At 39.7% G+C, this 27,349-nt stretch overlaps 1 protein-coding gene across 3 annotated transcripts; it reads right to left on the reverse strand.

Annotated features, from left to right (window-relative positions):
* Positions 1-407: 407 nt before the first annotated feature.
* nr4a3 (nuclear receptor subfamily 4, group A, member 3) lies at positions 408-26,235 on the reverse strand. Of its 3 annotated transcripts, XR_010968777.1 has the most exons (9): positions 25,628-26,235; positions 22,165-22,415; positions 19,443-20,290; positions 17,496-17,625; positions 16,694-16,854; positions 14,736-14,935; positions 12,991-13,169; positions 11,255-11,409; positions 1,890-1,980 (listed from the first exon to the last, which is right to left on the reverse strand). XR_010968777.1 is itself a non-coding variant. In XM_068010488.1 (8 exons), the coding sequence occupies exons 3-8, from the start codon at positions 20,286-20,288 to the stop codon at positions 1,724-1,726; spliced, it is 1,773 nt and encodes a 590-aa protein (XP_067866589.1). In that variant the 5' UTR covers positions 20,289-20,290; positions 22,248-22,415; positions 25,628-26,234; the 3' UTR covers positions 408-1,723. The 3 variants fall into 3 exon arrangements, 2 of the variants coding, with proteins under 2 accessions (XP_067866589.1, XP_067866580.1); XM_068010488.1 differs by lacking the exon at positions 11,255-11,409 and having other exon boundaries at positions 408-1,980; positions 22,248-22,415; positions 25,628-26,234; XM_068010479.1 differs by lacking the exon at positions 11,255-11,409 and having other exon boundaries at positions 408-1,980; positions 25,628-26,234.
* Between the last annotated feature and the right edge of the window lie 1,114 nt (positions 26,236-27,349).

The raw sequence follows: 27,349 nt of genomic DNA on the forward strand, positions 1-27,349 counted from the left end.
TACAAGGCATATTTCCACTATCAGTTGTGCCATCAGGGAAACAAAGCTGGCTACTGTCATAAATCCTAGCTGTCGCCTTGGGCTACTTTCATATAACTTTTAGGAGCTGATCATTGAGCAGTCCTGGTGAAGGCCTAGTAGCATGTATCTAGCCCAGTGTCTCGACCAAGAAAAGGCGCATGCTATGGACAGACACAAGATGAGGAAAATATTGGTTTAAAAAGAGGGTAAAATCAGAAAATAATCACAATTTTAAAAAATTATGTCCATTTAATAAAAACTAAAATATAAATTTAAAAAAATTAGAACTCAAGAAACAGGTGCAAAAGTACCATAGTTGAAATTGGATATAATATAAACTTTGTACAGAAGATGAGTTGCAAAGAGAACTTCCAAAGCCAAGTGAGTTCTGATAAAATGTTATTCAATTTAATATTTTAATTTACATTTCTATGTACAATGTACTGAACATTTGAAAACACACAGGTTAACACAATAAAACACTGTTGGATGCTAAAGGAGCACAGAGATGGTTTGTGAATACACTCTGTTGTCAAAAGCAAGGCACTGCCCCTTTAACAGCTAGGGTTCCTGAATTCAGCTTGCAGAGTTACTCTGAGCAACTGGCAATTGTCGCAATAAATACAGGCAAAGCCATTACAATAACATGCATATAATCTTTATACAAATAAAGACATTATGCAACAAAAGTATTTTTGTATTAGTATATGGCGTCAACAGTATAAACATCATACAAAAAACTTTTACGAACACGGAATGTTTAATGCAGCTGACTGCATTCCTTCTAGCACCTACATTCTTACAACTACAGTATTCAGTAAGACCTGCTGGGTTTGTAAAACAGTCTGGTGGATCAACCAATTCTGACTCAGAAGATCTTGCCTTTGCTGTACTTCAATATCCTTACGTCCAAACTCTGTGATCATCCTTAAAACACTTCATAAAAGTTTTTAAAAATTAAAATGTGTTTTTTCTTCCATATATTTCTCTTTCTAAGCAACGAGTAAGTGCTCTTCTGGTTCACAAAGTGTCCCCGCGTCATATGTATGTTTAATCAGTACAAATATCACTATAATTCAAGTTCAGGTAACTTTGTCAGTAAAGTTAGTGCCAACAATTCCTGTATTTCATCAAATTCTTTTAGTATTACAATAAATTAGAGTTTGAAAAAACAAAAACAAAAAAATCTTGAAGTTGTAGCACTTTCAAAAAATTGCACTTGAATGTGTGAGCCAACAGCCTTTTATCGCTGCATTCTAAAATCAGAATTTTTCATCAGAGATGCCTCCTTGCACCACCACTTGCTGTACATATGACACATCAGGAGCTATACTAAAGGCATCAATCACAATAAAAAGCGTACTACCTTTGTAACAACTTTGTTGATGACATTTTTTAAATGTTTCCTATCACCCAAGAATGTCGGGACGACAAGTTACAGACTGCAAAAAGTCAGATAATCATTTCTACCATGACAGGTTTCGTTCCCAAGGTGCCACATTAGCATTTCCAAAAGCAGCAAGCAGACAGTTTTTTTTAGGTATAGGATCCTGCAGAATAAAGCGCCAGGAAAAGTCCTTGGACGTGGGTAGTTCGAGCTCCTTTCTAGGGGACAGAAGCCAGAGCACCAGCTGTTGTTTTTGTCACGAGCCACTTGGCTACTGAAGTGTGCGCTTGCCAAGAAGAAAAGAGGTAAGAAGTCTCAGAAAGGCAGTGTGTCCAGAAATAGCTTGTCGATGATGGCTGGGGGCGGCACCAGGTCCTCTAGTTTTAGGTAGAAGATGCGTTGGAGCCCCTGTGTACAGAGAGAACGCAACTGAGGTATGACACCCAGCACCTTGGACAATGGTTGCCCTTTGTTTTCCCCTGTACTGTTGAATGACATGTGTTCCTTCAGGCAGCTGATGATTCGGGATTGCAACTCTTCCACTTTCTTTGATTCTTTTAACCCATGGCGATCTGTGGAGACACGGCAAGCGATATTAACAATCTACTCTGGATATTAAATTATTTTCTCTGATATTAATTCCCCAAAATAAACTTTTTTTTTGCTGTTTACTGGTCCATTAATGCACTTCTCAAACATGGTCAACCTAATTATAAAATTTTACGTTGGAATCTTGTTCTAAATTCCAGTTCAAGTTCGCGTGATGAACGTTTCCTCTCATAGGCAGCTGTAAAGGTCTTGTATCTGGCCAGTGTCACTCAAACAACGCACAAAAATGATTAGTCTGGAGAAAAGAAACCATTACAGTGATGGTGCTTTTCTGGAGACTGGGGCACATGGTTGGAGCAGAGTTAAGGACCTTTATTCTGTATGGGCCCTCTGTAATATATCATTTAGGAGTATCTGATACTACATCAGGGTGTCCAGGGTGTAAAGCTGCTCATTTCTTAATCTCAATGAGCACAAGAATTCCCCCAAAAATCAATTCATTATGTTAGAAATCCTACATCGTGCGAGTTCTTCATGCCCACAATGTTACTTCTGTTATCATCCCTTTTGCCTCCACTTCCCCCCGATACATTGTGTCAATATTTCTCATTCAATTTTCTCCATTTCAACTCTGTAATAGCAGGCTATGGTCACTGGGTGCCACTGTAAAGCAAATTTCTGAATTATTTTGCTCACTTTTCACCATCTTGTTTCTCTTTTATACACAGTGGAGTCATACAGATAATTATATTTTCCCTGCCCTAGTTGATCAGCGTTATGAACATAAAAAATAATTCCTGCTTTAAAGCTATCAGCAGCTAGGGATGTTGGGGGGCTGACAGGGATGGTAGGAGGCAAAAGCAATGGTGGGTGGTGAGGTAGCAATGCAACACAGAAGCAATGGGGAATGGAAGATAAAGGGAACGGGGAGGATGAAGGGAACAGGACAGGATAGAACGTTTCAGGATGACAGCAAGCGATGTGTAACTTGGGTAGCAAGTTACAACTCCATCTTCACACTGCCTTCCAGTACCACAGGAAAATATAACCCGTTTCCTTCAGCAGCTCCCCTCCTTGTCACAGCATTTACCACTTCACACACAAAAAGCACAAGGAGAGAAAAATATGCAGAAGGTAAGACAGACACCAGAAAATACTAAAAGGAGAAGACAGAGAGAAACTGAATTGAAAGACACAAGGAGCCAGAGGACAAGACAGAGACACATGGAGAAGTATGAAAACGACAGCGATAGGTAAATGAGAATCTGTACGTGTAATTTGTTGTAAGCAATGGCAGAAGAAATCCATCAGTAAACAATTTAAAAAATACTAAATTACAACCGCTTGGATTAAAACTTTAGTTTTGAATGCAAAAAATTTCCATCTTTAGAAAATTGTTAAATCTAATATTATGTTAAAGAAAATTTAGGATTGAGTTTTATGGCATGAATTAGGGGTTTGTTGTACTAGAAAGCAAGAAATCCTTTATTAAAGCTGAACAATCAAATTTCCTGTCCTCTGTCTCACAGTTCTATAGAACTTTTCTTTTAAACTGAAGATTTAGGAGGATTCAGGAAAGGGTAAATTGAAAAAGAGCAAGAGAAATGCCAAGGATATAAAGCAGAGTAGCTATTTGGGTAAAATAAGCAGAATAAGCAGAATGGATCAGGAAGGATCAGGGAACTTAACAAAGATAAGAGACTAAAGTGATATCAGGGAAAAACAGAAAAAAGTTCAAGCTAAAGGCACTATCTCTGCATGCCCAAAGCCTTCACAACAAAATTGATGAATTAATACCACAGCTAGAAATCAATGGGTTTGATCTAATAGTCATTAAGGAGACATGTTGCATGCTGACCAAGGTTGGGAACTAAATATTCCAGGATACTTGACTTTTAGAAGAAACCAACAAAATGGAAAAGGAGCAGTCGGGGGGTGGGGAGGGGGGCCGTGGGGGTGGGATGGCCTTGTTAAAAAAGGATGGGATAAAGACAGTGGAGAGAAAGGATTTTAGCTCAGAAAATGTCGAATCAGTTTGGGTGGAGCTAAGAAACAAAAAGAGGCAGAAAACATTGGCGGGATTATTTTATAGAACCGTTAGTTTACAGTGTTGGCCAGAGTATAACAAAAGGAAATTACGGGTGTATTTAAGAAAGGTAATAATCATGGGGGACTTTAATCTTCATATGGATTGGGGAAATTAAATTTGCAGTCATAGTATGGGGGGGGGGGGGGAGGTTTGTTCTTGGTATTCAAGGTAGTTTTCTAGATCAGTATATGTCAAGGAATCAAGTGAGGAACAGGTTATTTTCGATCTAGTATTGTGCATGAGACAGGATTAATTAATTAATAACCTTGCAGTAAAAGGATCCTCTGGGGAAAAGTGATCATAATATGAAGAATTTTATATTGAATTTGAGAGTGATTTAGTTAAGTTCGAATCTAGGGTCTTAAACTGAACAAAGCAAACTACATAGGAATGAGGGCCAAGTTGGCTAAGGTAGATTGGGAAACTAGATTGAAAGATATGACAGAGGACATACAATGGCAAACATTTAAAGAATTAATTTATACTTTGCAACAAATATACTTTTCCATAAGGAATAAAAAGGTCCACATGAAAAGTGGCTAACCAGAGAAGCTAACAATAGTATTCAAGTAAAAGAACAGACTTATAATGTTGTCAAAAAGAGTAGTAAGCTTAGGGATTGGGAGGATTTTAGAATTCAGCAAAAGGATGACCAAGAAATTTATTAAGACAGAGAAAGTAGAATATGAGAGTAAACTAGCAAGAAACATAAAAACAGATTGTAAAAGTTTCTACCAGAAGAGATTTAGTGAAAGTAAACGTGGGTTCTTTAGAGGCAGAGAAACGAGAAATTATAATAGGGAATAAGGAAATGGCAGAGGCATTAAACAAATATTTTGTATCTGTTTTCATGGTAGAAGACACATAAACATTCTGAGAATAATGGGGAACTAAGGATCTAGTGAGAATAAGGAACTTAAAATAAATTAGTATTAGTAAATAAATAGTACTGGAGAAATTAATGAGACTAAAAGACAACAAATCCCCTGGATTTCATGGCCTACATCCTAGGGTTTAAAAGAGGCGGCTACAGAGATAGTGGATGTATGGCTTTTGATCTTCCAGAATTCCCTAGATTCTACAACAGTCCTTGTGGATTGGAAGGTGGCAAATGCAATCCCGCTATTCAAGAAAGGAGGGAGAAAGAAAACAAGGAACTACAGGCCTGCTAGCCTGACATCAGTGGTAGGGAAACTGCTAGAATCTATTATTAGGGTTGTGAATACAGGACACTTAGAAAATCATAACATGATTGGGCAGAATCAACATGGATTTATGAAAGGAAAAACATGTTTGACAAAACTTTTGAGTTTTTTGAGGCTGTAACTAGCAGGGTAGTTAAGGGAGAACCAGTGGATGTTGTGTATTTGGATATTCCAAAAGCATTTGATAAGATGCCACACTAGAGATTATTACACAAAACTAGGGCTCATGGGATTGGGGGTAATAAATTAGCATGGATTGAGAATTGGTGAACGGACAGAAAACGGAGAGTAGGAATAGATGGGTCATTTTCGGTTTGGCAGGCTGTAACTTGTGGGGAACTGCAAGAATCAGTACTTAAGCCTCGGATATTTACAAATCGAGATTGATGACTTAGATGAGGAGGCCAAATATAATGCATCTGGGTTTGCTGCCAATACAAATTTGGGTAGGAAAGTAAACTGTGAGGAAGACTCATAGGTTACAAAGGGATATAGACAGGTTAAATGAGTGGACAAGAATGTAACAGATAGAATATAATGTATTATAGTGAGAAGTTATCCATTTGGGTAGGGAAAATAGAAAAGCAGATTTTTTTTAATTGGTGAGAGATTGGGAAATGTTATTCAGAGGGCCCTGGATATCCTTGTACACAAATCACAGAAAGTTAACTTGCAGGTACAGCAAGCAATTACAAAAGCAAATGATATTTTAGCCTTCATTATAAAGGGGTTGGACTGTAAGATTGGAACATGGGAACAACTTGCAAGTTCCCCTCCAAGTCACAAACCATCTTGACTTGGAAATATATGGCCATTCCTTCACTAAAGCTGGGTCAAAATCCTGGAACTCCCTCCTCACATACCATAAATGAATAAAAAGAGTAAAGAAATCTTACTGCAATTCAATATGGCCTTGGAGAGACCACACCTGTGTACAGTGCTGAAGTGCTGTGTACAGTTTAGATCTCCTTATCCAAGGAAGGATATAGTTGCCTTAGAGGGAATGCAATGAAGGTTCACCAGAACATATAAAAGAGAGTGTATAAAACAAATACCAAGAGAATGAGAAATTGACATCACAGTAAAGAGGAGGAGGATGTCATCACAAGGAAGGATGGCAGGATTAGGTTTACAGGTAAATATTTAATTTATCCTACCAATAACAAATAGAATCAGAGACCCCAGAGATAAGGAAGCACTTCAATGCAGGAAATCTAGTGAATAAGGCAGATGAGCTGCGAGCATAGATAGACACTTGGAAGTATGATATATCTATTACTGAAACATGGCTTGAAGGGCAGGAATGGCAGCTCAACGTTCCTGGTTACAGTATTTCAGTGAGGGTGATTTAAAAAAAAAGGAGGGTTGCAAAAGAAAAAATTACAGCTATGAGGAAAGATGATATACTGGAACGATCATCGAAAGAGGCCATATGGGTTGAACTGAAGAACAAAAATGGGACAAACACACAGCTGGGAATGTACTACAGATTCCAAACAGAGGGTGACAGAAGAGTAATTATGTAGGCAAATTTCTGTGCAAAAAAGTAAGGCAGTAATCGGGGGCAATTTCAATTACCCTAATATTTATTTGGGATAGAATCAATGTAAAAAGGTATAGAGGGTGCAAAATTCTTAAAATGCATTCAGGAGAACATTTTTAGCCAGTACATAGCAATTCCAACAAGAGAAGGGGCAGTTCTGGTCTTTGTTTTAGGAATGAAGCTGAAGGAGTATCAGTGTGAGAGCATTTTGGTAGTAGTGATTCAGTTAGATTTAGCGTAGTTATGGAAAAGGACAAACATAAACCAGGAGTAAAAGTTCTCAATTATGGAAAGATCAATTTTACTAAGTTGAGATATGATTTAGCAAAGGGGACTGGAAACAGCTACTTGAAGGTAAATCAATGTCAGACCAGTGGGAGGCATTCAAGGAGGAGATAGTGAGAGGTCAGAACAAATATGTTGCTTCACAGTAAAAGGGTGGGACTCCCAAATCTATAGCCCCCCAGATGCTAATGAGCATACAGAGTAGGATGAGGCAAAAAAGGGAAGCTTATGTCAGTTTCTGGAAAACACAACACTGCAGAAAGCCTAGAGGAGTAACGAAAGTGCACAGGTGAAATTAAAAAGGAAATTAAGAAAGCAAAGAGAGAGCAGGAAAAAGTACTGGCAAGTAAAATTAAGGAAAACTCAAAGATGATTTATAAATACATAAAAGAGCAAAAGCATAACTAAGGATCCAGTAGAGACCACAAAGAGGTGGAAGATGTGGGCATAGTTCTTAATGAATAATTTGGACTTGTCTTAACAAAAGAAAGAGAGGGCGATGCAGACAATGTAGTAAAGAAGGAGTATAATATTGGATGGTATAAACATAGTGAGAATAGAAATATTAAAGGGGTTTAGCACTGTCGAAAGTAGATAAATTGCCAGGCCTGGATGAAATGTATCTCAGGATCTTAAGATAAACGAGGGCGAAATAGTGGAGGCTCGGACTTTAATTTTCCAGTTCTCTCAGGCTACAGGTGCAGTGCCAGAAGATTGGAGGGCTGCTAACGTTGTACCATTGTTTGAACAGAGAAAAAGGGATAGATTGAGTAATTACGGGTCAGTCAGCCTAACCTCAGTGATGGGTAAATTATTGGAAAAATTTCTGAGGGTTAGTATTAATTGTCATTGAGAAAAGACATGTATTAATCAAGGATAGTGGCAGGACGTAATGGTCGATGGGTGTTTTTGTGACTGGAAGGCTGTTTCTAGTGGCGTTCCACAGGGATCAGTACTAGGTCCCTTACATTTCATGATTTATGATTTAGACTTAAATTTAGGGGTCAAGATTAAGAAGTTTGCAGATGATACAAAAAATTTGGCTGGGTTTAGTAGTGAGTAAAAAAGCTGTATATTGCAGCAAGATAACAAAGGAGTGGTTAGGTAAGCAGAAAGGTGGCAAATGGAATTCAATCTGGAGAAGTGTGAGGTAATGCATTTGGGGAGGGCAAACAAGGCAAAGGAATGCACAATAAATGGTAGGATTCTGAGGTATAGAGGAACAGAGGGACCTTGGAGTGCATGTCCACACATCCGTGAAGGTAGTAGGACAGGTAGATAGGTAAGGTGGTTAAGAAGGCATATGGGATGCTTTCCTTTATTAGCTGAGGCATAGAATACAAGAGCAAGGCGGTTACGCTAGAACTATATAAAACGCTTATTAGAGCGCAGCCAGAGTACTGTGTATGATTCTGATCACCCCATTACAGGGAGAATGTGATCACATTAGAGGGTACAGGGGAGATTTACAAGGGCATGCCCAGAAATTGAGAATTTTAGCTAGGAGAAAAGATTGGATCTGCTGGGGATGTTTTCTTTATAACAGTGGAGACAGAAGGGCAGTTTAAATGAGGTGTACAAAATTAGTAGGGGCTTAGAGTGGAAGGGAGGCACCTATTTCTCTTAGCAGAGGGATCAATAACCAGAGGCATAGATTTCAAGTAATTGGTAGAAGGATTAGAGGAGAGTTGAGGAGAAATCTTTTCACCCAGAGGGTGATGGAGGTCTGGAACTCAATGTGTGAAAGGGTGGTAGAAGCATAAGCCCTCATCACATTCAGATATGCACATGAAGTGCTGTAACTTACAGGTCTACAGGCCAAGAACTCAAAAAAGTGGGAATGAGCTGGATAGCTCTTTTTCAGTTGGCACAGACACAATGGGCCGAATGGCTTCCTCCTGTGCCGTAATTTCTATGATTCTATCACAGATTGATTCCTGGGGTGAAGGATTTGTCCTATGAGGAGAGATTGAGTAGGCTAGGCCTATACTCCCTAGAGTTTAGAACAATGAAAGGTGATCTCATTGCAACATATAAAATTCTTAAGGGGCTTCATGCTGGGAAGATGGCATCTAGAACTAGTGGGGGGGGCGGGGGGGGGGGGGGGGGGTGGGGGTCACAGTTTCAGAATAAGGGATCAGTCATTTAGGACTGAGATGAGGAGAAATTTCTTCACTCAAATGGTTGTGAATCTTTGGAATTCTCCACCCCAGAGAGCGTGGATGCTCAGGTCATTGAGTTTATTTAAGACAGAGGTCAGTAGATTTTTGGTTATCAAGGGATATGGGGATAGAGCGGAAGGGTGGAGTTGAGGTAGTGGATCAGGCATGATGTTATTGAATGGCAGAGCAGGCTCAAAAGGACTGAATAGCTGACTCCTGCTTCTATTTCTTATGCTGTTACAGTGGAATAATCTGGGTCGTGGGCACTTCATATCACCTAATTGTAAAGAAAATAATTGGAGGCAGACAGATTATCTAAAACTTATAAATGAAGAATATGATAATGCTAAAACTAACAATGCTAAAAATTATTCATGAGGATTTTAGACATTGTGGTAGGGAAGTGACAAGAAGGATTAGAAAGGTAAAAGGTAATATGGAAAGAATTAGCAAATAACATAAACTAAAAGCATTGAATGAAAGTGCTCGGGAACAAAAGAGGAAGCCTAATTGTGGAAGATGAAGGTATGACAGAAATATTAAGTATATGTTTTACATTAGTATTTACAAATGATGGTGGAACACAGAACATAGTTTAGTTTAGAGATACAGCACTGAAACAGACCCTTCGGCCCACCGAGTCTGTGCCGACCATCAACCACCCATTGATACTAATCCTGCACTAATTCCGTATTCCCTACCACACCTGTCCCTATATTTCCCTACCATCTACCTATACTAGGGGCAATTTATAATGGCCAATTAACCTATCAACCAGCAAGTCTTTGGCATGTGGGAGGAAACCGGCGCACCCGGAGGAAACCCACACAGACACAGGGAGAACTTGCAAACTGCACACAGGCAGTACCCAGAATTGAACCCGGGTTGCTGGAGCTGTGAGGCTGCGGTGCTAACCACTGCACCACTGTGCCGCCCTATAGGAGGAGACAGAACTATTGATAGTAACTGTAGAAATGGAATTACTTCTGAAAGCATTATGAGAACACATGCTGGATATGTCACTGAACACTGAAGACATGCCCTTAGGCTGTTGAAAACAAGTGCAGCAGAGATAATAGAGGACCTGGCCATAAATTTTGAATCTTCTTCAGATATGAAAACTGTCATGAGGCTTGAGAGTGGTCAATGTCAGATTGTTTAAGAAGGATGAACCCGGTAACTATGGACCAGTTAATTTAACTTCTGTTATGGGTGCAAACTCTTTAGAATCCATAATGAGATAGTTAGTAAATATTTAGAAATATATGGGTTAAATTAAGGACAGCCAGCACAGAATATATTAAAGGCAAGTCATATCTGTTAAATTTACTAGTTTTTTGAAAAAGTAACTGATTGGCTATGGGGTATTCATTAGATATAGTGTACATGGATTTTCAAAAGGTATTGTATGAGGTGTTTCACAGCAGGCTTGTTGTAAACATTCATGCATATGTACCTGAGGAAATATAGCAGCATGGATAAAAAGTTTGTTGACAAACAAGAAATAAGGAGTTAGGGTAGATGAGTGTTCCATGGATTAGAGAAGGAGCCCTGGGGGGTGGGGGGGGGGGGGACATAAGTTAGCAGAATGGGTAGATAGGTAGCAGATGCAATTTAATGTGGATAAATATGTGGTAATGCATTTTATGATAAAAACCAAGGAATTGGAATATATAAATAATGGACATTCACTGAAGGATGTGGATGAAAAGAGGGACCATGGGGTTCATACACGTAATTCCTTGAAAGCTAGAGTGCAGGGAGATAAAAGTCATGTAAAGCTCAACAGAATTGTGTGCTTTATAAATAGGGGCATAGGGTACAAGAGTCAATAATTAACGATAAATTTATACAAAACATAATGAGTACTAGATGCTGTAAGGCAGAGACCATTGCATCTTTTAAAAGTAAATTTGGATAACCATTTTGAAGCAGAGAAAGATACAATGTTAGGGGAGAGAACAGGGCAATGGGAAGAATTTTTGATTACTCTACCAAAGAGCTAATACATACATAGTGGGCTGAATAGTCATCTCCTGTGCTGTAAACTTCTTTGGCTCTATGATTGCCCTCCCCCTCTCAGATAGAATGTTCTGATGTCACTCAGTCAGTCAATCTAATGGCTCGGCTAAGAAAGAGGGTAATGTCACTATTTTGCCTCAGTTCATCTGTGGAAACATTATTGAATAGGTGAAATATCTCTCTACGATGAACAAACCCAAAGCTGCCTCACACTCAGCTGATAGAAGACATAATGGCAATGGGCCCAGGTGGATTTATTCTGTTTTTCCTTTTGAAGTGAAGTTCCCTTCCCTTCATAAAATCTGTGTGGAGGTGGGCGAAGGCCCTTAAGTAGCCGTTATGTGGCCACTTAAGGGCCTTGATTGGCCTGGGGCGGGTGGGCTGTTTTTCGCACCCCCCCACAACCCCGCCCTATGTAAAGGGGGGGCGGAGGCAGGTGGATTGGGAAAGCCTCCCGGAGCCTCCCGCTCCATTTTACGCCACCCCGCCCCACCCCCCCACCCCACCACCATCCAGCTCATTGGGGTGGTGTAAAATTCCAGCCTCAGTCTGGAATTCCTTATGGAATCCATATGTGACCTAAGAGTTAACCCAAAATATTGCAATGGTTATTGCTCATATTTATAGAACCATCGAACAATTATGGCACAGAAGGAGGCCATTCACCCCCTCACGTCCGTGCTGGCTGAAAAAACTAGCCGCCCAATCTAATCCCACCTTCCAGCACCTGGTCCAAAGCCTTGCAGGTTTTAGCACTTCAGGTGCATGTCCAGGTACCTTTTAAAAGAATTGAGGGTTTCTGCCTCCACCACTGTTCTTGGCAGTGAATTCCAGGCACCCACAACCTCTGGGTGAAAACGTTTTTCCTCATGCCCCCTCTAATCCTTCTACCAATCACCTTAAATCTGTGCCCCCTGGTAATTGACCTCTCTGCTAGGGGAAACAGGTCCTTCCTGTCTACTCTATCTAGGCCCCTCATAATTTTGTACACCTCAATTAGGTCACCCCTCAGCCTCCTCTGTTCTAAGGAAAACAACCCTAGCCTATCCAATCTTTCCTCATAGCTCCAACTTTCAAGCCCTGGCAACATTCTTGTAAATCTCCTCTGTACTCTCTTCAGAGCAATTATGTCATTTCTGTAATGTGGTGACCAGAACTGTATGCAGTACTCCAGCTGTGGCCTAACCAGCATTTTATACAGTTTTAGCATTACATCCCTGCTTTTGTACACCTCGGCCATGTTTACCTAACTTCCTTCAAATTGTTTAGTTGTCAAAAATTTTTGAAACATGGGAGTGTAATAAGAAGCAGATCTCTAGAGATAGTAAATCAATTATCACATGTGCCACTACCTGACAAAACAAATGCTTAAAGAGATCCCCTGCACCAATGTGACTGAACAGCTAGACATTTGAATTGATTTATTTTTTAAAAAGCAGGAATCAAACCACAATCTGTTAATGCATAATTCAACAGGGCCCCAAGCAGATCCCTACAATATGTAATCATTAAGCCAGCAAAATAGTTTGTAATTGTATTCAACTAAAGCAATACTGCCAGCACAGACTAAATGAGGTGAAAGTGACGCTGATTTAAAAAAAAACTTAGAATGAAACTATAGCATAGAGAGGTAAAAGACATAAATCAGTCTCACAAATTGTGTGACTACTCCACTGGTATATAAACCACTGCAAGATTATGGAAAAGAAGTCATAAATAATTCCTACCTGTGATCATAACTAGAGCTGCCAGACATGCAAAAGCTGAGACATCAAAATTAAGGCTATGTAAATTTGTAGAGAATTCCTTGATTGTGTCGAGCCATTCACCAAATCCACGAAGGCACTGAAGTCGATGCAAAACAAGCCCATTACAGAATACAAATTTATCCTCTGCTGGAGCTGACCTGTAAATAATTGTTCAAATGATAATTAATAATCCTACTATAACTTTTGCAACATAAGATCAGCAGTGTTCTCCATTCTACAAGAGATCTAAAATTATAAACGCACATTCCTCCAGGAGAGGTTTTAAGGCAATTATTCTTTGGCTATTACACATTGCTATATATTCATTGTATGCAGTATCTATGGCAGCATAAATGGTACAGAGTGATAGCAAGTGAGCTTTATCGGAGATGACCCTGGATTCTAATTCTAGAGAGCAGCAATGCTGTTGGGCTGTACTATTGCACTTGCTCTCTGATTCAATGTCTGTGTGTTTTTAGATGTACTCTGTAGGTTGTACTTTAGAACATTTGACACAATGAATCTGATTTGGTTACATTCCAAACATGTTTGCTTTGTCAATTATTTGATAACTTGCTTATTTCATCATCATTTCACTTTGTGGCGGCACAATGGTTAGCACCGCAGCCTCACAGCTCCAGTGACCCGGGTTCAGTTCTGGGTACTGCCTGTGCGGAGTTTGCAAGTTCTCCCTATGACCGCGTGGGTTTCCGTCGGGTGCTCTGGTTTCCTCCCACCGCCAAAGACTTGCAGGTTGATAGGTAAATTGGCCATTGTAAATTGCCCCTAGTGTAGGTAGGTGGTATGAGAATGGTGGAGGTGTGGTAGAGAATATGGGGTTAATGTAGGATTAGTATAAATGGCTGGTTGTTGGTCGGCACAGACTCGGTGGGCTGAAGGGCCTGTTTCAGTGCTGTATCTCTAAATAAATAAAATAAATTTGTCGGTTTTCAATGACAAGCACATTTTCTGTGCCACCTGGAGTCATCTCAAGCTGATGTTCATTTGAACAAGCAGCAAAAGCAAGCAACAAACAGTAACTGCATAACAAACACCAACCTTAACATCTATTATATATGACATAAAGAACCTTTGTGAAGATGGGCAATTTGAAATAATGCTGGAAAATACTGGTAATATACAAGGTCGGTCAGTGATTGAAAAGTGATTGAAAGTCGAATGCTTCTAAAGTTCCGATGAAAAGTCACATCAAAAATGTTAATTATGCCTAGAAATTTTCTTAACTTCACTGGATGTGTAGCGGAAACCCCGTTTCTGTGCATGAATGGAGTTACTGCTACATTTCCGGCAAAGAAACATGGCAAAGCGGGAGCAGTCTAGATGAAATTCCTGGCCTATCCTGCATTCTACTTTACATGATGGATAACTTCCTGTACATTTCCAACATTTCAAACATATATATATCTTTAAAATTAAGATTTTCTGGATTCTACCCCACCAACCCCCAAAATCAAATTCAATTCTTTTCAAAGTTACATTTAGTTGATTACAGCTATATTTTCACAATATCAATGGTTTGCATTTTACTAGAAGAACATTTACAAAAGGGCAGCACTATAATTGCATCTAATGGGATGACAACTTGCAAAATCTCTTCAGAGTATAAATACCCAGTTGTTCATTTCTTTAAAAAAATGTGTACGGTACGAGTGCTGTGTAAGGACTTTCAATTTGGGACTTTTTTGGGAAATCATCAAATTTACCTGTGGGAGAGTCTCAGTACAAAGAGTTCGAGGAAGGCAGATTCGATGAGCAAAGTCTGATCTTCCTTAGGGAGATCACTAAATCCTGGTATTTTTTCAGCCCAGCTCTGTGTGATCTCCATAGAGGTGGCAAGGAGGCCATAGAATTGATGCACATACTCAGCATCAGTTCCAGCTGTGGGCTGCTCAACAGCACAGAACTGCAGGGGAAAAAAAGCAACATGTCAGTGAAGGTCACTTACACAAATTACATTTCTCAAAACACACAATAGAAGGAGGAAATAAAGATGTTCAGAGGCCTTCTGAAAAGAACGGTCATTGACTGTAAAAAGATTTGTGCTAAAAATGTTGCATCTTGTTAATGAAATAAATTGCTTGGGTCTTTCCTATATCGATCCTCAGACTTTTTTCAATGTATTACGTTTCAATTTTAGGGCACATCTTAAAAATTTGTTATTTTTGCAGGTTGCAAACTTCATAATTGGTATCATGCCAAAATTTATGGAAAATGCTTTTAATTGCCAGTAATATTCTGCAGTCTTCCTCATTTGATTTACAATCTCCAGTCATAAGTGAGATTTATATTTGTCCAATACACAGATATAAATATTTGTAAAAAAGTTCATCTACGTTGCTCAACAGGCATTTTAAATTATAAACTAATTAAAACATGATCAAATGCATCTTAGGTATTCCTCTGAACTGCACAAATTTAAAGACGATAATATTTAAACAAATGCAAATAATTCAATAGCCATGGCTTTGAGCAAATGTTCTTCCCTTATGCATTATTGAAATTGGTAAATTGCATTCAATTATAACATTCTGCAAACCTTTCCTTCATATGCCATCTTTGGTTTAGACCAAAGACTGTTATGAAAAATGAATACTAATTTAATTGTGATTTCAACAGAAATGTTTGCTGTGAGACCGATGTTATAGAAATGCACTGAAATGATTGAGTTTGCATTTAGGATGCAAAAAAAATTCTGATGTTCAAAAAAAAGAGGCTCAAACCTAGTTTGCTGCTGCACTAATGGCAAGTTGCACTGTTAGCCTAAAAATGGAAATATGTTGGTTGTAAATTTAATCTAAATCACTTTGGCTTCCATTTTGTAAAAATAAATAATAATGCAACAATGGACAGCGAAGTGAATATATTTTTTTTTAAAAACAGAATTAGGAAAGTTTGAAAATATCGAATGAGGAAAATGTCATGACTTCCCACTAGAAAAGAACAGAAATGATGGCAGCCCCTGGATGTGTTTGCAGGAAATCTCATTGTTACAAAACCTGTGGAGATTAAGAAGATAATTCTTATCACATCATCTAACTGGTATATGAGTTCCTTTGCCAACGATGATGGAGCTTCTGCTGAACAGAAAAAAAGTTTGTTGTAACACAAGCTTTCTTTTTTTCGTAATTTAGAATTAAGTTTCTGTGTATTTTCACAGCTCTAATGGTAAAGTAAGAAATCTTGGGATGACCACTTAAGTTTGTTTCTCCATTGGATATATTATGGAACTGTTACTTTCTAAATAAAAGGTAGAATATACAGTGCTATCAGGCACCATAACATTTACCAACTGGTTCCTAAATATTGATTAGTTATTTTTAAAATAACACATATTCCTTCAATTGGTTGTTTTGAGTCAATGTTGTGGAACACATTACAATACTTTAGATCAAAAAATTGTGATTACTTTCAGCTTTTGTTCAGAAAGATTATAGAAAAATAGCACCAAGAATATGTCCTGAAACCATAAATAATTTAAAATTTGATGGAATATTTGTCAGCTTAGTGCTTATTATCACAAAATAAAACCACTTAAATAGGTGTGATATAATAATCAGCTCAGCGCATACGTCATTTCATGGTAGCAGGTATTGTTGCTGTTGGTGTTAAGATGATATCTACTTCCCTCATTGTGTTTACATCTATGTAGACTCTTGCTTACCTGGGTGTAATTGTGGCAGCTGGGAGTGGAGTCTACGAGTGCTCGCACAAGAGCATTCATCAAACTGATTGGGGGTGAGGGTGGGGATGGCTCCTGGAGAGGGCTCTTTGGTTTGGAGGGCAGACGACCCCTTCTCCCTTTTAAACTATCTGTACGGACCACTGGAGAGAGAGAGAGGAAAATTCAAAAAAGGAGTTCTACATACAATCACAGACCCTAAAGAAAGTAAACCAACGGAGTCAAAATAAAATTAGATCTTCAAACCTACAGTACGATTTTCCATCAATTTACAGATTATTTGGAGGGCGTGTTAAAATTGTGTTTTAACACTGTTGTACTGTGTAAAAAATTTTTTAAAAACTGTCCAGATCTAGAGGTTTATAATGAGAAAACGTTAAACCACATCAGGATCATTTCTATCAGAATATATTGTGGCTTTGTTTTTTTTGTTGTTTGGGTTTCCTGTTCGGTTCATTCAGAAGAGTCTATTACCCCACTAGCCTACTAGGTATTTAAAGCGCGCTTTTGAAGATTGTGTAAATAGTATAAACAGGAAATGCACAAAGCGCACCGAATCTGGATGGTCTGGTTAGTTAAAGCGCTTAGATTGCTTTCTCCCGTTCTTATTCTAAGTGGTCACAGGTTATAATCACACCCAAGCAAAATCATTGCCACTATACAATAAATTTTAAAACCTACATCTAGTCTTTCCCATCTTGTGAAAATTGGAGGTGGGGGTGGGGGGTGTATTAGAATGGGTTTGGGGTGCTGCTGTTGCACCAAGACAGCCACCAGCTCTCACCTTCTTTAACCATGCCCACGCTGAGACATTTCTGAAACCTGCAGTATTGGCATCGATTGCGCCGCCTCTTATCCACGGGACAGTTTTTGTTCGCCAGACAAACGTATTTTGCATTCTTCTGCACCGTCCTCTGCAAAGAACAAATGTTATTACGGGATGTTTTCTTCTTGAAAAAAATTAGGAACTGACAGAGTACACTCTAATTACAATATGAAATGCGCCAACGCCACTCCGATAATTAGATAAAATTAATTTCCTAACACGTTAGCCTGCAGGAAAAACAATTTTACTGGTGTTAGCTCCTGACAATGAGAATCAGCCAGATTCGTGCCGGAGAAACTCTCAAGAGACAGGCAGCTTTAAATGATGAAATTATTTCTGAAATTACCGGGTCATTACATTATACCATGGGGTATAATATTCCTCCCTCTTACTACACCTCCGGGGATCATTTTCCACTTGGCTTATTCCCGCGGTGATTACTGACCTTATTAAAAGAAATTTAAAATGATTTGGGGTAGCGTTTCTTTAAGCAACACTGGTTCAAAAAATAAAAAAAAAACCCTAGCTTTGATTTCGCTAATCAAGACTGATCGGTACATTGAAATCAAATTCGGAGTTAGAGTTTAATTAAATACTATACATCTTGATAAAAAAATATAGCTAGACTATTGCTAACGGGTTAATTTAACTGTACAGAAGTCAAACGTGCTTCTTGGTGGATAGCAGCAGATCATGGTTTATTCTTCATAAACGGGAAGGGGAACCCCCCTCCTCGCGCGGTCCCGAACCAGATTGGAAAAGTTGGTTAAATCATTACGTTTACAAAACAACAAAAAAGAATGTTAAAATAATTATAGGTTGTCCGCCTTTAGAAAACGCCTTTTAAGTGGTGTAGTTAAAATGATTCATTAAGCTAATTACTAGTAACAATGAAACGTTTTGTAGAATTTTCCAGTTTATCATTGTCAGAGGAAAGGTAGAACACCTGTTCACATTTGCACAAGAGACTCGGCTCCTGCACCAAATATAAAATACTATTCCAATTAATCGGATTGCCAATGGTCTTATCTGAAATTGCACTATACCTGCTCCGTGCCTCTCATAGTATTGCGCAGAACTTATTTTATTTCTAAATTCTGGCTGCGGTAACTGCAGTTATCAAAAATCAGCTATTATTTTTAAACTGCCACTCAATGTATGGGGGTATCACATGCTTGAAGTTACAGTACAGCAGGAGACACAATTTTCCACAATAAAACGCAGAAGCTATTTAATAGTTTGTTAGTACTTGTTTTTTTGTAGTATTCCTTATTTCAATTCCAATTAGATTGGTATTTTAGAAATAAACTTCTTGGTAATTCCTTTGTGATCGCAAAATGTTTCTTGCGGATCTTAAGATATGGAAACTTTCTCAGTTTCAATTCTGCCTCTATCACTTTAATACAATTCATAAAGTATTTCTGGCGAAAGTGTTTCCCTTTGTAGCTGACAGTTTATTAATGATCATTTCAAACTATTGCACAGTATCTAACTACCATCCCGATGAAATCAGAGAAGTGACTGGTTTCAAACCCTGTTCCCTAATCTGTCAGCGGAAGTGTGTTTATTAAAGGATTTCTTGCTTTTTCAAGCATTTTCATTTCGACATGTGCTTAATGTGCTGCTGATTTGTGATTCGGCTATTTGCAGGTTGTACTAAGATCACATTGCTCTTTCTAACAACGTTCCAGGCCAGGTATAACCCTGAACAATTCAGTTGACTTTAATCGCTGACCAAATTAAATAAATAACCAGTTCAACTTACTTAAAATTACGCGCATTTAGCAAGTTGTCTTGTCCATTATTTATTTGAACATTTTGCACACAAGATGGTTTTAGTTCCTTCTTCATCTAATGCATGAGGTAGGATGTCTTAGATAAAATTAAAATTAAGGTGCACCGTACCTTAAAAAAACCTTTACATCCCTCGCAGGTCCTCACTCCATAGTGCTGACAGGCGGCATTGTCCCCACACACAGCACACATCCCCTCCCCAGAGGAGGAGCCTCGGTTGGGGGGAGACGGCAGGCTCTGGGCGCTCTGGTTGAGAGGCATGGGGTGGAAGGCCAAGCCCGACCCCTTGACTAAATGCAGCGGGTACTGACGAGTGTCCATCACAGACTGTGCAGAAGCACTCTCGGTTCCCATAGGCATGTTCAAGGTGGGTTCGTAACACATGTGGCTGCTGGAGGCTGGAGAATGTGGCGGAGACTGTTTGAAGGCAAACAGCGGAAATCTCGGCGGGGCGGTCTTCATCGGGGCATCCAAGATATGACCTGTGGCCATGCAAGTCTGGGTCACTGGAGGCAACGTGTGAGGCTCATCCCACATGGATGTCTGTGAAGTTGTGAACTGAGGCGTGGTGGGTGTCGATGGAGGAGACTGCTTGAAGTAAATGGAGGTCGATGGCATGATGTCTTCTGTTTGATGTTGGATCGATGGCTGGTAGCTGTGATGGGGAGCATCTTCCAGTTTAATAAGGGGTCTCTGTGAGGAAGAAGAGTGCATTTGATACACGCACGATGGTTTGAACTCATAACTGCCCGAGTAGCCAGTCTCCATGAAGGTGCTGAAACTGGGCAGGGAGGTGGTGGCTGTAATTTCAGTGCTGCCCAGGTCCATGCCAAACTTCATATAGGGAGATTCAGTATGCACTAAGTCAGAGCTGTAATCCCCACCATAAGCGTAACTCGGAGCTGCAAAACTGGCACCTTGTGGCGAAGAGCTGTATTGGGCTTGCACACAGGGCATGTCTAAGAAGAAACAAAAATACTGATATTACTAAAAGGTAGCAGCAGTGATTTGTTATTACCTCATAGCACGGCATGCATTCAAACCGCGGAGGAAAGAAACGTTATTACATAAAAGAACGCACTAACTGCAATTGTTCAGGGTCTACGTTTCCATTTATAACGTGGTCTTTTTGTTTCCTGGTTCATTACTATCCTATAAAAATAATTGCATTTCACTGACAGATTTTACCTTTATGGCTAAACCGTCTATGTAAGTGGTATTTAAAAGAGGTTAGGATTCCTCTACATCAGAATCTGCACCCTCTCACTTATTCGCCAATGACTTAAAAAGTTACTGAATATTTACAGTGTAGGCCGGAGATTCATGCCTTTATCCACAGCAATATATGTCACTGTGTGACAGTCCATATTTACAAGTATATCCGCGGACAACTGTATTTGTGACATTGTATTTGTAATAGTCTGGTGTATAACGCGTGTGTGTGTGCGCGCGCTTCTTGGATGTTACTCTGTATCTGCTTGTATCAACGGTTATATGGTGACCATTGGGTATGTTTCGTTTCAAGAAAATCAGCGACAAATCAATGTGCAGTTTCTTATTAATATCCTTGCGTGTGTCTGGTGTAGATACTGGCCACTGTGTACGGTATAACTAATATTTTAAAATGTTAAATTCTTTTCTGCATAGCCAGTAAGCGCCAGACCATTTATTAATATCTCCTTTCGATGACCGGATCTGTAAGCTACAGCCTGTCTCCTGTGTGAAGATTTGAAGTCAGATAGAGAGGCGGATTTTGCCTGCCATCAACAATACGTGGTGTGACTAAGCAGAGATATAGTAAGAGTACTACATTCAGTGTGTCGCAGATCAATAGTTTTTTTTCGAAACACCAAGCGAGAAAGGATCCAGTTATAGTTAGATGAAAGAATCCAAAAGTATGTAAAAAATAAGCATTAGAAAATGTATTCGGACTGGGCAATTAATGAGATCAAGTTCTAGTCTTCAACAATAAAAAAGCAAAGTATCCAGCATCTCTCGGGATTAATTGGGAATGGATAGCATTTTAAATATTTATAGTATTACACTTAGCACAACACAGAATACAAATTCATTGAGAGGGGTGGGTATGATAACATCAGTGGGCACATTGATTCAAGGAGATAACCTGGCCATTTGTCTGTTATGTGCATGTTTTCTGTGTATTTATCCAACTTTATCTGCACAAGTCTGTCAAATCAGTCCATGTATAGACCCCTGCATGTATGTTGCTTTCATTTATGTTGACATGTGTACATGTAGGTTTCTATTTGTATAGTCCTCTATGTTTATGAAGTTTTCTGTACAGACCCCTGGATATAGGCAGGTTTTTCAATGTATGCAGACCCCTGACAATGGGAAGTTTTGATATATATGCAGAAACCCTGGATATAGGCAGGTTTCTAGATTTATAGATCCTGGACATAGGCAGGTTTCCATATGTATGCAGACCCCTAGGTGTGGGCAGGTTTCTTTTTGTAGTGATCCCTGTTTCAGTATGTATAGACCCATAGCCAACATGTCTTCTATTTCTCTAGATTAAGAATGGAGAATCCAAAGTTATTCCCGTGATCCGCACCCGAGATGCATCATATCCAAATTATCCTCAGTGCAAAAGCACAGGTAGAGAACTGAAGTGGAAACAAGGTAAACAAAAGGCACAAAAGAATGAAAAAAACCCTAAAAATGACGAAACTTCAAGAGAACGAAAAAGACAAATAACTTTGCCCACCAACACTTGCCCAGCGACAATGCAACATCATCGGCACCCCACCACCGCCCGCTACCCATCCCCCAACAGAAGGTACAGAGAGAATCTCCCGATTTTGTAACGAACCTTCACGAGTATGGTACACTTGTGCGTGTATTCTGTTGTTTACATACAACCATGTCGCCTCCAGTGTGTACGGCAGTGTATACCTGTGTGTGCTGAGGGAGGGTGATATTTGGCTCGCTGAATGTTGGCTCGGTGGGCTGCCAAAGGCTCGGCCACTGTGGATGTGTCGTCTCTGGGCTGGTTGCTCTCGGCTGTTCTCGGTGTTGACTCGGAGCTTCGGCTCGGCGGGGAAAGCTCTTCCGAACCAAGATCTGCAGAGAGAGAGAGAGAGAACAGTAAACATCAGAGCGGGGTCCACAAATGAAGTGAACAGCTTCCTTTTGTCCAGATCGTTTAAAAATGAAAAATCAGACACCCAAGACATCAGGTGATGGTAATTTATAATCCTTTACAAAAGATTGTACAGTTTCAAAAGAACGATGGAAACACCAAGCCAAAACGTTTACAATCGTTGCTGACCGCAAAAATGTAACTTTTTAAAATAAAAGTTTGTAATGGAAATTACTGCCTCATCAAATTTACCTCAAGCGCAACGATTGAAGATACCAGTTCTGGTCAACAATAAGTGGATATCGGTTCAGTACAACGTAAACTTAGCTGAATGGAAACAACTCAAACTCTAGAGAGCTTCCTCTCCTGGTTGATGTTCCAGCGCAGACACTAAGATGAAGCAGTGCATCGTGTGTTGTCCCTCGGCTCGGACTGAGCCAGAGAGCGATGGTTTGGGAAAGTTAGCAAGTGTGAACTGTGAACTGTGTTTGCTGCCTTCGCTCAGCCACTCCATAGATATATCTAGGACATATCTAGTGGCTTCTTGAGTCTGACAGGTTACGTTACCAGCCTTACGTTCACTGCACACACTCTCCATGTGATGTCACAGTATGGAAAGCATGACTTTCCCACATGGCTGGAGATCACCTGGCATTCTACTAAATCATGGCATTAAAACCCTATCACAAAACGCCTGCAGCATTATTAAAAGCGTATGATTTAATTGTTGCTACCGTTTGCCCCATTCGTGGAATCAAACTCCATCAGTTGAGCTGCAGCGCCCCCTCTCAATGTATGCGACCGCCGCTCGTCAAAACTTTCTAAAGTTACAATAAACCACCAGAGAGATGCCTTTATACTTTACACTGTTTAACAAGGTTATAAACTCCACTTCACAAGCGTCTACAGAACAGATCTTTACTGAAAATATTTAGCCACAGTGCGGCCTTACAATCAACACTGGTTGATAACATTGAGTTTAGTATGGATATGATGAAAATCATAATAATCTGCCTCCTTTATCGTGACAGTTTATAAAGCATGATATAACCTATTGGTACTACATCAACTGCGGATCGTGGTTGAAATAATTGTACTGAAGCCTTTAATCTGGACTCTTTTCCACCTCTAATGAAACATGCAGTTTTCTTGGAAAATGTAATTGTACAATGACACGGTTACCCGGACATTCATAATCAGCGAGCGATATCCAACCTTTATTTTAGGGCCGGGTCAGGTATGAAACAGCTCGAAGGCGTTTTCAGACAAGTCCCTGCCATCAGAAAGAAATTGTCACAGCCACTTCTCACCCGCCCGGCTTCCCTCAACAGAATCCCGCTTCGGCCGAATCCAGTCTGTAAATCGGCAGGAGGTGCCGAGTTCTGGGTTAACACCATTTATACCATGCTCGTCTTTTATTCTTTTATATCATACACTAAAGAAAAACATGTTTTCCGAATACCTTTCTCCTTAACTTCTAGAAATGGCCTTAGTAGTTTGATCTATATTGTGTGGAATCCCGTTTTACTTAATTAAAACAACCTTTTGCAAGGCTATATTTATCAAGTTGCTCAGCTCCCTCGGTTGACTCCTTTGCACATTATTTCCCCTCAGGATGAATGCTCTAAGTCAGCTGGTTACCTAGAGAACAGGCAACGTCTTTTTAAACATCCATCCGCCTTATTACCAGCAGCTCCATCTCCCATACAGAGCCGGCAATAACTAACTTGGGGGAAATCTTCATTTGGTGTAAATTTATTAGAGAAAAACTACTTTTTTAATCAATCGCATTTTCTTTAAAAAAGGAAACTACAAACTCTACTGGAAGTCAGAAATCGTCGCCCAAGCCTGCTTAGGGCAATTAAAGAGAATTTGAAAAAATAAGTGTTAAATATATGAAATGAAAACAAATAGAATCAGCATAATATGCACTTGGAGCATTGGGCTTTCAGAGATAACAGCACATGTTTGTACCACCTACACAAGTCAGGGCATACCTAGTTTAGGGAAACATTGCTCAGGCAAGTATTGAAGAATCCATATATCTGATACCTTACCACTAACAGATTCAATACTGTGAATAACATTTTTGTAATTTCAATGATTTTTCGCAGGAACGTGCCAAAATCGCCACTAATGGTTAAATGTCAGAATGAAAGATATAGTTAGTATGGAGTTATATGGGATTGGTAATGAGGTTTTGATTACAGACATTCCAGTTGATATCATCTTTGGAATTCTACTGGTGAGCCTGATTAGAAACTTTCCCAAATTCACAAAGTTGCCTGTGTCATGTCACCGCTCGGCACCACTTCAGAAAAATGAAGTTTGTATTCAACTGACGACTTGGGTCTTGGACTGTTGACTCGCCCGCGTGTATCCTTGTTTACATTTCTACTTGCTACTTTCGTCAATACGAATATATTTCAAAGCGATTCAATTGTAAATTCCAATGTAAAAAAATACCCCATGTGCACACTTATACACATGTACATATAAGAACGTGCTGCACTTGCTGCTACTGAATATTACTCAGCAAAAAGTAAAAGTTAAACAGGTCCGCTCCTGAAAGTGAAACTATTAGTAAAAGAATTGCAAAAACATTTGAAGCCAAGACTAGAACCAGTACCTTAAATGATCACGCGTGTTGGATCAACAGAGTCCACAATTAGACTTGATTATTTCTTAACTGAAGCTCCGAATATCGACGGCCATATCCCGAACCAACGTGCAGAATGATAATCAAGACTAATTCTATTCCAAAGCGCTACATTTCAACTTTATAAACAAACCAGTACTATACCCTCTCCAGAATGTGATCGCAGTGAAGTCAAATAGATACTAAATAACTATACACTTTCGCTTGAACATAGCTAATTATACATACAGACAAGTGCAAGACAAATCGCATCTATTCATCACATCATAGCAAACACACAGCCTGCAGCATTACATTACCATGACAACTACCAGAAATACCTTAATACCCGCTGATCTCCGATCGTCACACAACCCAAAGCGGCTGATTTTAACCCATAAATTCTCAAGACACAAGGGACAGGCATCAAGGCACAAGTTCTGAAGTATGTTCCAATCAGCGAAAACAAAAACATCATTAATTTGTAGTCACTTGTTCTATAGCATACCCATTGTAACTTTTATGATGTCCAGTGAGTAACTGATTGATACGTACTTGATTGCTGTGACGGTTCCGTCTTTACATATAATCAAATAGCCGTCCAAGTTGCGTGTAGGCGTCCAGTCCTAATCCTGGATACTACACAGAGAAACTTGTCTTTAAATATCACTCCCAGTAAATGATTTAGTTGTAGTGCAGATTCGGATCCTTCTTAACGCGAGTTCATCAAAAGAGAAAAGTGTGTGAAACTCTTCTTCTCCCCTTCTCTTTTTTGTAGTCTCTCCTCCGATTGCAATGTGCCTTTGTTTATGTGCAGACTGATAACAGGACAATTCCTCACTTTGTGAACGTCATTTATGTTTAAGGAGGGGGTGGGGGTTTGCGAAAGCTGCTCGCCTATAGGAGGAACGCCGGTGTCTCCATAAGAGCGGCTGGAATGTAGTCAACGTCAATTGTGACGCCTCCAGGCCGTACACGTCACGCGGCGGCACGTCACGTTAGCTAGCCCCTTGTCTTTATTGTGTGTGGTGAAATTGGTCTTCGGAGAGTCTTTGATCCGGCCTCTGACTCGCGCGCCCCGCGCTCGTGCGCGCACAGACACGCCGTGAAAGGTAACGAGAAGCTGACAGCCTAAAGAATACAAGCACTCCACTCTCCTCGCGCTGCTTTATTATCATTTATGAACACCGCGTCAGCGCGTCATCGCCTCAAGGCGCCCAATCGCTGCGCGCCATTCACTATGGAACACCAGCCCCCCCGTGCTTTCGTCATAACCACACCTCTCAGTTTCCTCTCCGGAATTCTGGACCAATAGGAGCGCGGGAAACCAGGCGCGGCCAGAAGGGCGGTCTGGAACCTGTGCGCGTGAGAGCGCCCCGCTGACGCACGCATTGACGCAAGCTGCAGCTAAATTTAGCAACACTGGGCCAATCCATCGATTGAGATAGCACAGGTCTCATTCATTTCTGGGGCGTACCGTTTATTTTAGGAACTATTTTGTGATCCAGTGAAACCAAATATAGTTGTGGATAGGTATTTTTAGTCGTAGCCATCTCGTTTTGTTAATGTTCAGAAATACTGCTTCTCTTTTTACATAACCTAATTACACATTATAGCTACTAATAAAATAATTATTACGTTAATTCTTCATAATACCAGAATTGTCTCAAATACTAGTCGCGAGTGTTTTTGGATAAAAACGATTATAGAATATACTTTTCACATTGTGGCACCTTTATATAAATCATAAGATTTATAACAAGTGTTTATATTTTTCCAATTTATTATGTGTATTATAGAAGTGTAATTGGTTTGGACGCGATGCTGGAAAACGTACATTTATTTTTCTGAGCACTGGAAAACGGAAGTTGGAATAAATCGTGCATTGCAGAATTTATAAAATTTTAAACAGTTTAGATTCCACCCTGTTAATTATTTGAACAATAGACACATTCTTGTAACTTTGCCAAAACGCCTTTGCTTTCACAAATTTATTACGCACTAACGCCTTGCGTATGTTTTTAAAAAATGCTGTGTAGACTTACTACGTACGAGCTATTGCTTCATGGGATATTCCGCTTTTGTTTTAAAGTGTGATTTTTGGAAAAAAAAAGTGTTTATTTTAATTCCATTATTACATTAGGCGGTTGACCAATTCGTGGGGACTCTTATTTAGGAAGCATCGCGGTTTGGCAGCTTCACCGCACCGCCTGAGGCTTTTGGCAGGTGAGTGAGGTGGTGAACCCTTGTTCCACTTTATAAATAGGCAGACGGAAG

The sequence above is a fragment of the Heterodontus francisci genome, chromosome 2 (genome assembly GCF_036365525.1).
Source record: "Heterodontus francisci isolate sHetFra1 chromosome 2, sHetFra1.hap1, whole genome shotgun sequence".
NCBI lineage: Eukaryota > Metazoa > Chordata > Chondrichthyes > Heterodontiformes > Heterodontidae > Heterodontus > Heterodontus francisci.